Raw genomic sequence first — 15293 nt, 5'->3', positions numbered from 1 at the left:
ATGATGAGTTTCAGTAGTTACATGTGAGGAGAGAAAGAAACTGCAGTTGAGTTACTGGCCTAAGATCACATAGCCAATAAGTGACAATGTTGAACCCAAGACTTGTACCTAGATCTCGCTTCGAGAGAGTCACATATAGAGGTGGATTTACCATGAAGCTAATGAAACTTAAATTTCAGGGTTCTTCACTTGCTGGACACCTATGAATGCTGGGAGTTGTCATGTTTGAGGTAGAGAGGGAAAGCTGCGTTATAACCAGAAAGCATTTCTATGTAAGCATTTCTGGGAACTTGTCTGACGACATCTCAGAAGAAAACATCTGGCGGTTTTCTTGTGGTTTATTTTCTTTTTGTAAATACTCACTTTTGTAATTGAACATTATATGTCTGAAAGATGGAGAAGTGCAACCATCAGAGAAGGCTACATGAAAGAAAATAGCATGCTTATTAATAACTCCATGTAGTTTCACACTGCCAAACCATGGCATGAGGAGAGAAAAGTGACGGGAGTTTAGACCCTTTATTGAAACCTAAGAAATAATGTTTGTGTAATTATATAGTATTCTAAGGAATTTTGACTTTATCCTATCAGAGATTCTCAGCCTCAGCTATAAATAAGAATTGGTAGATCTGAGGAAGGGCTGAAATATTTTTATTTTTTTAAAGCTTCCTAAATGAGTCAGATGCACAGCTAGGAATGCTGTAAGCAATGAGAAGCTGTAGACAGATTTGAAGTAAGGAAGCAACATAATCAGATGTGCATTTTCAAAGGGAATTCTACTTTTTAAATAGGTGGGAAAAGAGACTTGCAGTAGTCCAGACAAGAGATGATGTCTTTTAATGACTGCATAATAGTTCATCGAGTTAATTGTTTATATATTATTTATGTTTCTAGGGATGTATATGTATTCACTGTTACTCAAAAAAAGTACATCTTTTTGTTTCTTTTGTTCTAATTTTTCACTAGGACAGATTCCCAGGAGTAATTCTACTGAGTCAATGGAAATGAGTAGTTTTGGCTCCTGCTTATAAATTGTTATAATGGTTGTAATCCATTCCTAGAGTTAACTTCCATGTGGTGGGCCAAATAGGAATTTTAGAATCATTTTGTAAAGTTCTAAAAAGAGCAACAATTTGGATTTTGATTGATTTTATTTTGAAATTAGCAGTAAATTATTGAAATAATGCTTACATTGTATTTATGGTAACCACTCACTCAGTAACTAAATTTATCTTTCATAGATTGATGAACTCCCAGAGGGAGCTGTGAAGCCTCCAGCAAACAAGTATCCTATCTTCTTTTTTGGCACCCATGAAACGTAAGTTAGCAAAAATAGTTTCAACAGCTCTAACTTGATTCTGCTATGCTACATTGTTTTTGGATGATCTGTGACATCTTATATCTTGTTAAAATCATTATAATCAATTATATAAAATTGCCAAACTTAATAATGTATTTTTCTTAATGTAAATACTTTTTATGATAGAAGCCTTTACGACTAAAAGCATATCTTTGCTTTTGAATGTCATTTGTGTTTCTGTGTAAATATTGGTCACCTAGAAGTGTCCTCTAGGACACTTTTAAGTCCTAAAGTGGTTTCTTTACCACTCCCAGTAGTTTCTTTTATTGCTTTTATTTATAATTTCTTTTTTAAAATTTCTTTTATTTATATATTTCCCTTCCAGGGAAATTTTTTTCCATTCATATTTCACAGAACAAAGTTATGTTCTCTTAGGCTCTTTCACCTTGTTGGGCCCTGAAGGAAGCATACGACCTTTTTTAGGTTTTATAGCTGTATTTGTTGGTGTACAGACTATGCTTGATGTAATAAAGGATTCTAAAAATACAGTGTCTCAAAAATATAGAAGTTTACTTCTTTCTTTTGAAATAATTCAGAGGTAGGGAGGTAGATTGGAGTGACTACTCTGCTCTAGGGACCCAAGCTGCTTCTGTTGTCCTGACATTCAATACTAAAACAAAAAAACTGGCTCAGCAGCACATGTGCATCCTGCAGGCAGTAGAAGGAGGAAAGAGAAGAGGTAAAGAACAAGTGTTCCTTGTAAGGAAGTGACAAGGAAGTTACATACATTAGGTCTTCACTTAAGTTGATAGGTTCCTGGAAACTGTGACTTTAAAGGAAACATCAGACAGCAGGCTGTCAAATAACATCTTTTGCTCAGCATTGTCACAGTTTCCAAAAACCTATCGACATTAAATGCGGACTTACTGTATATCATTTATACTTCCATTCATTCCAGTGACAAGAACTTGGTCGTGTGGCCACATCTAGCTACAAGGGAAGCTGAGAAACAGTCTCTAGTTAGGCAACTCTGTACCCTGCTTTAAAAATTGGGAGAAATATCCATTATAGGAAAAAAGTAGAGCATGAATACTGTGGAATTGTTGGCAATCTTTGACACACTAGAAACATATATGGTTATTTTCAAGAAAACAAATGGAACAAATTGGAAATGTGGAGAAAAGCTAACAACTATCACAAAAATCTTTAAAAGTCTTCAAATTCAGGGTCATCACTTATATTAATTGAATGTTAGTAGAGCCTAGCATGAACTTTATTAGCTTGTTGCCTTTGCCACCTGACATCTTTCTCATTCTTGTCTTGAAAAAGAGACAGGGGAAGCCTCTCAAGACAGATTTTTTTTCTTGTGAGAATAATTATAATTTATTTCAGGAAGTTAGTTTTATTTTATTTTGTATTATTTTTATGTAAAAGACACTGTAGACTATGCAACTGATCATGTTTTTCTCCTTTGAGAGGTTGCTTTCTAGTAACCTCTAGAAAAACATGAAGGAGAAAATAAGTTTTACCTATAATAAGTGCATAGGGCTTTGTGATGTATATTTTTGCATTTTCCTTATTCTTTCCCCTCTTTTTTTTTTTTTATCATTGGTTTGCTTTTTTTAGAACCCATCTCCAAGTGATCTGGTTGTACTATAATCCATATGTGATTTTTTTTGCTGGTTTGATCATCCAGAGGCAGATTTTAAAACACCTGGGGGAGAATGAACTTCAAATAACCTGTCATAACATTGGTTCTGCTCAACTTTTACTAAGTATTGGATGTCCCTGGACCTGAGATTATACTTGCCCTGGCAAGTATGAATATTCACCCTCTCTGAAGGCAGAAATGATGTCAGTGTTGTTTACTCTTACATACACAGTGCTTAACACAGTGCCTGGCCCATGGTGGTGTTTAAAACATAATTATTGATTAAATTAAAATTAATTAAATGATGCAGGGGAGGTATGTGAAAAGTGAGGTGAGCTTAACAAAAAGTCTGTGTTTGGTTCAGCTAAAGGAGTACCCTAGGCAGGAACAGAATTTTCCTCAGAACCTGACTTTGAATCTGTTCTAATTTTCTGATAGGTGACTGGAGTCCCTAGTTCTTCTGCTTCATATAACATAACCCCAGGAGTTTCAGTTTAGACAATTTTCAAGGAATCCTTAACAAGGAAAAATATATCATCCTCAGTGTATTTAGCTTTGAAAAAAATTCATTTTCTTTTCTACACTTAAAAAATTTAAAAATATATACAGCAGTTAATAAATTGAGAGGGGATTTGAGTTATATAGTTATCTGTAATCCAGAAAAAAACAGGCCTATCAAAAACTTACAGCTTGTTTTAGAATAGTTGATTCAGACTGTCTCTTGCCTGCAGTAGCTAACATGGCCAGTTGTTAGTTAATATTCCTGTGGTATGCTAGTGAAAATGTATCATTTATTTATAAAAGAATGCTTTCCATTCTCTGTAGCAGAAAGATGTCCATCTCATACATCCAAAAGTGGAACAAGATAAAGAAGGCAAAACTTATTAACTCTTTCATCAAAAAATAATGACCATTAGCCCTTACTCTTGTGGCATTAATACAGTATAGGCAGCTGAGAGCAGTGGATCATGCCCATAATACCAGCACTTTGGGAGGCCAAAGCGGGAGGATCACATTAGCTCAGGAGCTTGATACTAGCCTGGGCAACATAGTGAGACCCTGTCTCTACAAAAAATAAAATTAGCCGGGCAGGATGGCTGTATTTCTAGCTACTCAGGAGGCTAAAGTGCGAAGATCACTTTAGCCTAGAAGCCAAAGCTGCAGTGAGAGATCCTTTCTCCTCTGCCCAAAAAAATAAGTATAGGCAGGCTCTGGTTAGCATCAGTAGCTGATGTGAATACCAGGCAGCTTAGCCCACAGTTATTTCTTAAGCATAGAGTCAAAGACTGAGGAAGGTCAAAAGCTAGAGTTTAATAATTCATGACAAATTCCTCCAAAAGTGAAGTTGCCATACATAAAGTCCATTTATTGTATTCAGTTTATCAAGCAAGACTTTGACTTTTTTAAATTAAAATGTCTATTAACAAATTATTTCTGAGTTCATTGAGGTGGAATCATGCTGACTAAGCAGTTAAGGTGAACAGTAAGGAAAGGTTTGGTGCTTCTTAAACAACTCTGGGGTCAGAAGGCTTACCCAGGCGTTTTTATAAACTTGAAGTTTTTGGTTAGCTGAACACTGAAACCCAGTCAGAAAATGTAATTTACAGAGATCAGTAGTAAACTGTTAACCTCTTGTTTGAAAGTTTTCAGTATCTTCTCTTTACTGATAATTTCCAAATTTACATCTTCAGCTTACACCTTTCCCCTCTGCGTTAGAGTTCTCTCTCCACCTGCCTGACATCTTCACTTGGATGTCTTAACAGAATTTTAAATTTAACATTCAAAACTGAGGTTTTTGCCCCCAAACATTGTCCCCACAAAAAAATATGTCAATTTCAGTAAATATCAACTCCATTCTTATTTTTCAGTCTAAAACCTTGGAGATATCCCCAACTCCACCCTTTCTTGCACATGCCATGTCTAGCCCATCAACAAATCTTGAGGCTCTTTCTTGAGAATGAATTCAGGATGTGACCACTTCTTACCAACTGTACTACTTACACCCTGGTTCAAGTCATCATGAATACTTCAGAAGCCATCTAATTAGTCTCCTTTCTTCCGCTATAGCAACTAAATCTTCAGTCTGTTTTCCTGAAGAGAAGTGGCAATTAAAACATAAATTGCCACTTCTCTTCTCAAAACCTTTAGAGGCTTCCCATCTCACTCAAAGCCTTTACAGTGGCCTTCAAGGCCCTAAATAATCTGTGATCCCATTCTGTTAACCTCTCTCATACTGGTGTTCCTTCACTAATTTCACTCTAGCCAAACTGGCCTCTTCTCTTTCTCAAACATATGAGGCACTCTTCCTCTCCCACTTCAGGGCCTTTGTACTTGCTCTTTCTTCAACCTGTTCTTTTCTTCCCCAGGTAACTGCATGAGTCATTCCTTTTTTACTTTGTTCTTAACTATTCCCTTTGCCTTCCTTGATCTGTATATCTGTAATTATAAAATCTACCACCTATTCTTCTCATCCTTCTCTGCTTTTTTTTTAGCACACACACTAGATACTTTATTTATTTTTTTGTTATCCAAACCCCCACCTATGCCACTAGAACATATGCTCCAAGAAAACAGAGATGTTTCTCTTTGTTCCCTGTAGCTCCTCTGGAATAGTGCCTGACACATGATATTAACAAATGTTCATTTAATGTTTGTTGAATGAAGGAATATGTGAATCTCAGTTTGAAATGTAAGCTCTAGGAGTGTCAGCCAGAACTGGGGCCTAATGCTAAAGACTCTTGTTTGAATGCTTAGATCTATTAACTAGGCTCAGAATTTGTTCTAACGTCTTTTTTTTCCTTGGTTATGATTAATTTAGGATGTGGTTTAAATTGGATGAGCATCTACCTGCTTTGTCACTTCAAATTTTTTTCTTGCTTAGTGCTTCATCTAACATGATTTTTTAATGTATAGAAAGAATAGGCCGGGCACAGTGGCTCATGCCTGTAATCCTAGCACTTTGGGAGGCCAGGGCGGGCGGATCACCTGAAGTCAGGAGTTCAACACCAGTCTGACCAATATGGCGAAACTCCGTCTCTACTAAAAATTCAAAATTGGGGCCGGGCATGGTGGCTCACGCCCATAATCCCAGCACTTTGGGAGGCTGAGGCAGGTGGAATATGATGTCAGAAGTTCAAGGCTAGCCTGGCTAAGATGGTGAAACCCCATCTCTACTAAAAATACAATTAGCCATGCACGGTAGCAGGCTACTTAGGAGGCTAAGGCAGGAAAATCACTTGAATCCAGGCGGCAGAGTTTGCAGTGAGCCGAGATCAAGCCAGGGCACTCTAGCCTGGGCAATAGAGTGAGACTCCGTCTAAAAAAAAAAAAAAAAAAAGAAATGGGTGTGGTAGTCCATGCCTGTAATCCCAGCTACTCTGGAGACTGAGGCAGGAGAATCATTTGAACCAGGGAGGCAGAGGTTGCAGTGAGCCAAGATCACACCATTTCATTCCAGCCTGGGCAACAAGAGTAAAACTCTACCTCAAAAAAAAAGAAAGAAAGAAGAAAGAATAGTGAATAAATATACTAATGTGGTACAGTAATGCCACTCTTATCTGTAGGGGATATGTTTCAAGACCTCCAGTGGATGCCTGAAACCGTGGATAGTATGAACCCCGTATATACTGTGATTTTTCAATCTGATAACAGAGAGCTACTAAGTAACTAGTGGGCAGGTAGTGCAAACATCATGGATATACTGGACAAAGGGGTGATGCATGTTCCAGGCGGAATGGAGTGGGCATGAGCTCTTATCACACTACTCGGAGGGGTGTGATATTTAAAACATATAAATTGTTTATTTTTCCATTTAATATATTTGGACCACAGTTGACCATGGGTAACTAAAACCACAGAAGGCAAAACCACAGGCAAGTGGGGAAGTACTATATAGAGAATTAAAACCTTTTTTTTTAATTCTAGTATTTATATTTTTACTATGAATTTCACAAAACCCTTACCTGTAGTAAGATTAACACAGGTAAATCTTAGTTTGAGATGACAATTTAAGTGGCCAAAGTAGACATCTTTAATTCTACTTATGTAACTAAAAATTGGTTTTAAATGAAGATATTGCTAATTTAAAATAAAATTAAAGTAGCACAATCCAGGTGGCTGGCTTGTATTCTCAGCTATCCATTTTTTTCTGTCTTAAAATATGTGTCTAAAACATCTTATAATATGTGCCTAACTCAAAGGGCTTATATGTACTTTAAATTTGTTTGCTATAATATGCTCTGACACCTTCATTGATACTGATATTTTAAATATCTTACCTTTGAAGATCAGTGTGTCAAGTCTCTTTCTAATATATCTCTGCAGTGCATTTCTAGGTCCCAAAGACCTTTTTCCATATAAAGAGTACAAAGACAAGTTTGGAAAGTCAAATAAACGGAAAGGATTTAACGAAGGATTGTGGGAAATAGAAAATAACCCAGGAGTAAAGTTTACTGGATACCAGGTAATGGTTTACTTCCTTGTCACTTACTATATCTCATTTCTTTGGTTTTAACTTTTTTTCAGATCTTTCTTATATGTCTTTTCTTCAGTTGCATTTTCGATTAAATATAATTTTTACTCAGAAGGGTTCAAATCAAGTGTCCATTGGAAAATTGAGTTTGACAGCCCTTTGTTTTTGAAATATTTCAGAGTAAGCAGAACCCTTTCAAATTAAAGCAGTAGTTCTTTTCAGTGTTTGTTTTTTGCTATTTGTTCAAAAATGTAATCAGCTAATATTATTTCTTAGGCAATTCAGCAACAGAGCTCTTCAGAAACTGAGGGAGAAGGTGGAAATACTGCAGATGCAAGCAGTGAGGAAGAAGGTGATAGAGTAGAAGAAGATGGAAAAGGCAAAAGAAAGAATGAAAAAGCAGGCTCAAAACGGAAAAAGTCATATACTTCAAAGGTTACTAAGAAACTTCCCATTGTTATTAATGTTATGTGCATATTCATTAAACATTTTTAGATTATTTTCCATGTGTTTATTGGGTACATAGAAATTTACCATATTCTGTGGAGCCTCTGCCTTTAGAGACAACAGAACAGCAGAGGGAAGTCAGGTAACCTTAGATACTAGGGCAGTCTGACTGTTGCCTCTTCAGGGCTGATTTGGTCCTGAAAATAACCACCTTTTTAGTTGGAGGAGGACTGTTCTTTAGTTAAGGATATATTTGTATGCTTCCTACAGTAACCCCCAGACGAGCTCTGAAGAATTGAGATATGTAGGAGACACAATTCAAGACTGTGTCTATGTACTATATGTGTAAATGCACACATGTCACTTAACCATGAGGTTCTTTTGAGAAATGCATCATTAGGCAATTTTGTCATTGTGTAAACATTGTAGAGTGTACTTACACAAATCTAGGTGGTACAGCATCCCACACATCTGGGCTTTTTATATGTAGTCTGTTACTAACCAAAATATTACTATGTGACATGACTGTAAAAAGATGTATTTTTACTTGTCATTCTGCTTCAAAGAATGCACTTTGGCTCTTTATTTATTCAGTTCTTTTATTTCCTAATCACCTAGTCTATTCCAGACACTAGACCAGGTATACAGTGATGAGCAACTCCATTCCTATCTTCACATAAATTTTAGTACAGTAGAGAGTCGGAGGTAGCACACAGTAATCACATAAATAATAAATTATGAAATGTCTGTGAAGGAATTGAATGGGAGCAGGGGGACCAGTTTTAGATAGAGTGGCCAGGACTTTCTGAAAACGTGTAGTTTATGCTGAGACCTAAAAGAAGAGAGTGGGAAGAGAAGCCATATATGGCAGAGGGAAAGGAATATAGCAGCAAAACTCTGAGGCAAGGAGTTTAGCATGTTCCTGTATTGAAAGAAGGTGTGGCTGGAGAATCATGACCAAGAGGAAGAGGCTAGCAAAGGCAGCCTTGTAGGCGGTAATGAGGAATTTGGATTTCATTCTAAATCTAACAGAACTTGAAGGTTTTAAACAGAGGAATGACATGATCCTAGATTTATAAATTGAAAGTCTAGGTTTCTTCATATGGTAATTCAGAAATATAATTGAAAGAACTCTGAGATTATGAAAATTATTCACCTTTTAGAAACTGAAAGCAAGATAAATGGATCCTTGAAGACCAAAGATTAGTACAGGTTTTACTGTATTTGGTCTGTTACATGATTGAATACCTGGATAAATTACTTCTATTTAAAGTCTGGTATTTAGTGGCTGGATATACTTAGGAAATTCTGAAAACAAGTACTAAGAGTGTATTAGATTATCATAATTTTATTTTGGCAGTGTTAAAATCTTACCCAACTGGCATACAGGCAGAATTTCGTGAATGAAGCATTATTTCCTGTGTACCTAATGAAAAACATGTAATGCCTTGGATGGGGATAAAGTTTGCAAAATGACAACAAAGAATTAGATTCTCCTTGTCAGACTATATCTTCTATTACAATTATTTTTTTAAGCTGAATTTCTTTTAGCATTTTGGACTTTATTTAAACACCCACTTGAATTGATTTTACTTAATTTATGATTGCCTGCTGAGCTTCTACATAATGTGTTATGTAACCCTAAATTATTTAAACTACTCAATGTTGCCTAGGCATTTAAGAGTGTGGATATGTGGCTTTTAAATGCTGTTATTTTATTGCCTGTTACAAAGACCAGAAGTAATGAGGCTCCACCTGGGTGGACTTAAAATTTAAAGCAGAGAAGGGGTAAAGACACACTTAGTTTAGTAATGTTTATTTTAAATTAAGGGATCATTTCCTTTGCATTCCTTCAATATTGCAACTTCTTGATCACTTAGTGGCTTTTTGGCTGGGCTCAGTGGCTCATACCTGTAATCCCAACACTTAGAGTGGCTGAGGCAAGTGGATCGCTTGAGCCCAGGAGTTTAAGACCATCCTGGGCAATATAGTAAGACCTCATCTCTGCAAATGATAAACAAAATTAGCCAGGCATGGTTGCTCTTGGCTGTAGTCCAGCTACTTAGGAGGCAGAGTTAGAAGGATCACACGAGCCCAAAAGGTCCAGGTGAGTGAGCTATGATTATGCCACTGCCCTCCAGCCTGGGAAACACAGTGAGACCTTATCTCAAAAGGCAAAAAACAAAGAAAGAATGACTTTTTATTTTTAATATTAATGAAGTAACCTAGCATAATGGTTCTCAAACTGTTACATGCCTTACAATTACATGGAAGGCTTGTGAAGACAAGCTTACATTTTTTTGACAAGCTTGCCACATTTAATAGTTATACTATATTTATTAGCAGAACAAAAAGTGTTTCACATTTACTGCTCTCATTCTTGATCTTAACTGGAAACACTGCACATTTGTATCATTAAATCCCTGTTTTCCCTTCATATAAAAAGTTAAAACACTACATTTTAACATGACATTTTAGGCTTGGTTGGTAGTTTCAGTTAAGTAAAATAGAAACATTGTTGAACCCCGTTCCCGGAATTTCTCAGAAGGTCAGAAGGTCTAGGGTGGGATCTAGGAATCAAATTTCCAGGTAAGGCTGATCCTGCTGATTAGAGAACCACTCGCCTACCTAGCATAACTTCATTGTTCTCTTTGGCTTCCCAAATGCTTCATATATATGATAATTTATGATGATCTTTTTTTTTTCTTTTTCTTTTTCTTTTTTTTTTTTTTGACAGGGTCTGGCTGGAGAGCAGTGCAATCTCAGCTCACTGTAACCTCTGCCCCCTGGGCTCAAGCAATCCTCCCACCTCAGCCTTCCCAGTAGTTGGGACCACGGGCGTGCACCACCACACACAGCTTTTGTTTTGTTTTGTTTAGTAGAGACAGGCACTTATCATCTTGCCCACACTGGTCTCAAACTCCTGAGTTTGAGCAATCCACCAGCCTCAACCTCCCAGAGTCCTGGGATTACAGGTGTGAGTCATTGAGCTAGCCATTTTTTTTTTTTTTTTTTTTTTTGAGAGAGAGTTTCGCTCTTGTTACCCAGGCTGGAGTGCAATGGCATGATCTCGGATTATAGGCGTGAGCCATCGCGCCTGGCCTTATGTCTGTTTCTTAAAGGTGAATAGTCTGCCTTTGCATGGAAAACTAGTGGCTCACAAACTTTTTTTTACTATATTCCAGTTGGGTAGAGAGAAAGGCCCCAAATTTGTTTCTTTTACCTAATCTAATTTCAGTTTTCTAAGGAAAAGACTCAATAATCACAATAAAAAGTTATACTATAGCAGATTTGAGGGAGATTATATATCTCTCTCTTTAGCAGTAAGGGTATGGATTATTCATATTTGAGTCATAACAGATACTGGAGAATTATAGGTCTAAAATATTTTGCATACAAATTATTTACTGTATACAGTAGGACTAACAAGAGCCTCAAAACAAACTAAACTCATGTTGATAAACCACCAGTAATTTTAGTTAAAAAAACAAAGATAGCAAAAATCAAACAGACAACCAATTTAAGACCACACTTATAAGATAGAGTCCTTCTCCAGAACTACAGGAATTTCAGTAATCTGAAGAACTTTACAAGGTTACCAAACAGAGCTTGGCAGCCAGATTTCTTCATTGAATACTGAATTTTGTAACTCATTATAAAACTTTATTATACCCTCATTCTATTCTGTATATCCCAAATATATGCCAAATTGTTATAAACTCGTTTATAAGATTATTCATAAAGATCTTTTATAAGAATTATAAATTTCAGGGAGTTCATTATTATCTATAAGAACTGCAGATTGAGAACTGTTATTTGAAGATTACATGAAGTAGTTGCTACATTTTAATAATTGTACTATAAGGAGAACAAAAAGTGTTTCACTTTTATTATTGTTATTTTTAATCTTCACTTGAAACACTCCACATGTGTGTTATTAAATCCCTGTTTTCCGTCATGTAAAAAGTAAAAATCACCACATTTTAAACTGACATTTTGGGCTTGGTTGGTAGTTTCAGTTAAGTAAAATAGAAACAGTTTAATTATGTATTCTGTCACACAGCTAGATGATGTTTTCTATTTTTTTGTTTGTTTGTTTGTTTGTTTTTTCAAGACAGAGTCTCACTCTGTTGCCCAGGCTGGAGTGAGTGACACAATCCTGCTCACTGCAGCCTCCACCTCCCAGGTTGAAGCGATTCTCCTGCTCAGCCTCCCAAGTAGCTGGGATTACAGGCGCCCAACACCATGCCCAGCTAATGTATTTTTAGTAGAGAGGGTTTCACCATGTTAGGCTGACCTTGAACCCCTGACCTCAGATGATCTGCCTGCCTCAGCCTCACAAAGTGCTGGGATTACAGGCTTGAGCCACTGCACCCAGCCCCAGCTAATTTTTGTATTTTTAGTAGAGAGATGGGGTTTTGCCATGTTGGCCTGGCTGATCTTGAACTCCTGACCTCAGGTGATCCACCTGCCTCGGCCTCCCAAAGTGCTGGGATTACAGGCGTGTGCCACCACACCAGGCCTATGTTTTCTGTTTGAAAGTTGCATTTTTAAAAATTGATTATCTTTAGCTGGGAATGGTGGTGCATGCCTGTAGTCCCAGCTCCTCGGGAAGCTGAGGCAGGAGAATCACTTGAACCCAGGAGGCGGAGGTTGCGGTGAGCCGAGATCATGCCATTGCACTCCAGCCTGGGTAACAAGAACGAAACTCCGTCTCAAAAAAATAATAAGAAATAAAATAAAATAAAAATTGATTATCTGAAGAAGCCTCAGTTTGCTCATTCATTTCTGGAATACCAGAAGTAACTTGGCTAAATCAGTTTTGCCTTACCTCTTATTTACAATGTGCTTGAAGATTTTTTAAATATTTCAGAGGAAGTGTAAAAAAAGGCTATATTTTACTTTCTTAAGGTGCACAACTGGGGCCAGCTTTTTGTTATTTTAATAATATACTCCCAAGCAATTCTTAAGGCAAACTAATTGTATTTTTGTCTTCCTCTAGAGTTCATCTTGTTTTTCAATGCAAGATGACAAGGAAAAAGGACTGGTTCATCAGTATGGCTTTGCATTCTTAAATAATTCTCCATAATTGAAAAGATTAGTTTATATCTAACAGTTTTATCAAGATGATTCTGGGTATCCCATTAGCCAAACAGCTTCAAGAGGTATTCCAGCATGAATATCTATATATTCTCTAGGATATATTCTCACTGCTTTTGATTTCCACTATTATAAAATGATGGGGAAGGACAGGATGACCTTTAGGGTACCTTCCAGTTCTGTAGCCTTCTTGAGGTGCTGTCCATCCAACTGTATTATTCATTGACAGTGTTCTGGCTACATGAATCTTCATTTTCTGCTTTTAATATCACATTGCTGGAAAGAACTAAGAGGCCTCCTAGCCCACTTCTGCTTTCTTTCCAGCTAATCAAACTGAGGCCCAATGAGGTAAAATGATTTGTCCAATGTCACCTACCACAGCCTTCGCATACTACATGTTGCATCAGTATATCCTCTATCAACCACAAAGACTAGACACAAGTCAGCTACTGCTGCATCTCTTATTTGTACATTTGGATTTCTGCATTTGACTATAATATTTAACTTGTCTAAACATTTAGAAATCCTCTAAACAGTCCCGGAAATCTCCAGGAGATGAAGATGACAAAGACTGCAAAGAAGAGGAAAACAAAAGCAGCTCTGAGGGTGGAGATGCGGGCAATGACACAAGAAACACAACTTCAGACTTGCAGAAAACCAGTGAAGGGGTAAGGATGTGCTTATAATTTCTCTTACCTTGTATTAGAAGACATTTTGCTTCAGATTCAACATCCATATGTAAGCATCAGTAAACATTGTGATAATAAATGGAGAAGTAGTTTCAGCCTTATTATATGTATCCACTCAGCTCTTTAATATAATCTATTAAGTTCTTAGAGTCTGAGAACAAAAGAGCCAAGTGAGAATTACACCTGCCTGTCAATTTGAAACTCTAGGAACAGGTTTATTCTTCTTTATACTAACTTCTGTAACTTCAGAGTCTTTTTAAAGTACGGTGTGAAATGCTGAAATTATGAAATGCCACCTCAAAATTCAACAGTTGTATTTCTTTTATTACAAAATCGATGGTATGTTCAAAATAGGGTATTGCATACTGCTGCTGCTTTCCCAGAAGCAGTATGTAATTCAGTGTACCCATGAGGACTTGAAATATGCAAGCTATGTTTGAGTATTGATATTTAAAAGTACCCCTAGGGACAAGTTTGTCTACTTTGACTCCATAACTTTTGTTAACCTTTGTAAACTTCAGAGTACAGGTAAGTCCACCTTTGTAAAAAAGTGATGGTGAAGGCAAATTTTGCCCCTAGGCATTTTCCATTAGTCTTTGCGTGAAGACTAGTTAGACAATGTCAAATCATTTAAAAATAATGACCTAAGAAATTTATCTGGTTTCACCTGAGTTCTTACCTGTTCACGTCAGTATTGTTTACCTCTAAACTCTTTTCCTCCTTCATCCCAGTCATCTATACAAAGTATTATGCTTCTGATTGTTCTCTTATTCCTCTCACCCAGCTCAGCCTTGCTCTGTCTTCTGCTTATCTTCATCCTCTTGACTTTTCTCTAATAAGTAGTCCTCTGTTACTACTTTTGCCAGCAGCCATCCCAGGGACATATACCTGCTAACAAACAGTCACTGAGAACTCGAACACCTGGCTCACTTGATTTTCTTTTAATTCCACCTGCTACCTGTATGTCAGGCAGCTTCAATATGCAAATAACAACAACTCCAATAATTTATCTTCCCTTTACTATCAAACTTATTTCTAGATGCACTTCTTGTAACAAAGAGTTGTCCTACCCCCTTAATACTCAAAATGTGGTTGGTGAACCAGTAGCATCAACGTTATGTGGGAGCTTGTTAGAAATGCAGAATCTCAGGCCTGCCCCAAACTCCAGATACTGAATCAGAATCTGCATTTTAATTCAATTCCAAGTAAAGCATATGCACATGAAAGTCTGAGAAGCACTAATTTACATCTTTCTATTGTCAGGGTTTAGAATATCTCCTTCTGTTTTCTTCAAAGCACACCCAATCATTTGTCGCCTTCTTCTATACCAAATCTTTTCCATTGGCTCCTTCCCCTCTGCCTATAAACAGCCTAAGGTCTCCATTAATCTAGATGATATCTCCCTTTAATCTTATATTCTACCCTTTTCACTTTTCTATCTCTAAACTTCTTAAAAAGAATGATCTTTTCCCCCAGTTTCCATTTCCTCACCTCCAACTCATGACTTAACCCATTGCATTCTTATTTCTTCTTTGACTACTTCATTGAAATAACTCTTGAAAAGGTTCCTAGTGATCCTCTCCTTGCCCAATCCAGTGTCTCTTTTAGTCTTCATTTTTACCTCTGCAAAATTTA

The 15293-nt window shown here is 36.9% G+C and overlaps 1 protein-coding gene across 2 annotated transcripts in view; it reads left to right on the top strand.

Moving 5' to 3' along the window:
* The window catches only part of HDGFL3 (HDGF like 3), a 100912-nt gene that overhangs the window by 48077 nt on the left and 37542 nt on the right, over positions 1-15293 (top strand). For both annotated transcript variants that reach the window (XM_078326896.1, XM_002749183.8), the window contains exons 2-5: positions 1242-1318; positions 7275-7413; positions 7699-7857; positions 13491-13637. In XM_078326896.1, coding sequence (XP_078183022.1) covers positions 1242-1318; positions 7275-7413; positions 7699-7857; positions 13491-13637 — 522 coding nt within the window. The remainder of the gene's footprint in view (positions 1-1241; positions 1319-7274; positions 7414-7698; positions 7858-13490; positions 13638-15293) is intronic.

Source organism: Callithrix jacchus, chromosome 6 (assembly GCF_049354715.1).
Source record: "Callithrix jacchus isolate 240 chromosome 6, calJac240_pri, whole genome shotgun sequence".
Taxonomy (NCBI): Eukaryota; Metazoa; Chordata; class Mammalia; order Primates; family Cebidae; genus Callithrix; species Callithrix jacchus.
The sequence above is the reverse complement of the archived record's forward strand: the minus strand, read 5'-3'. Positions and strand labels throughout refer to the sequence as shown.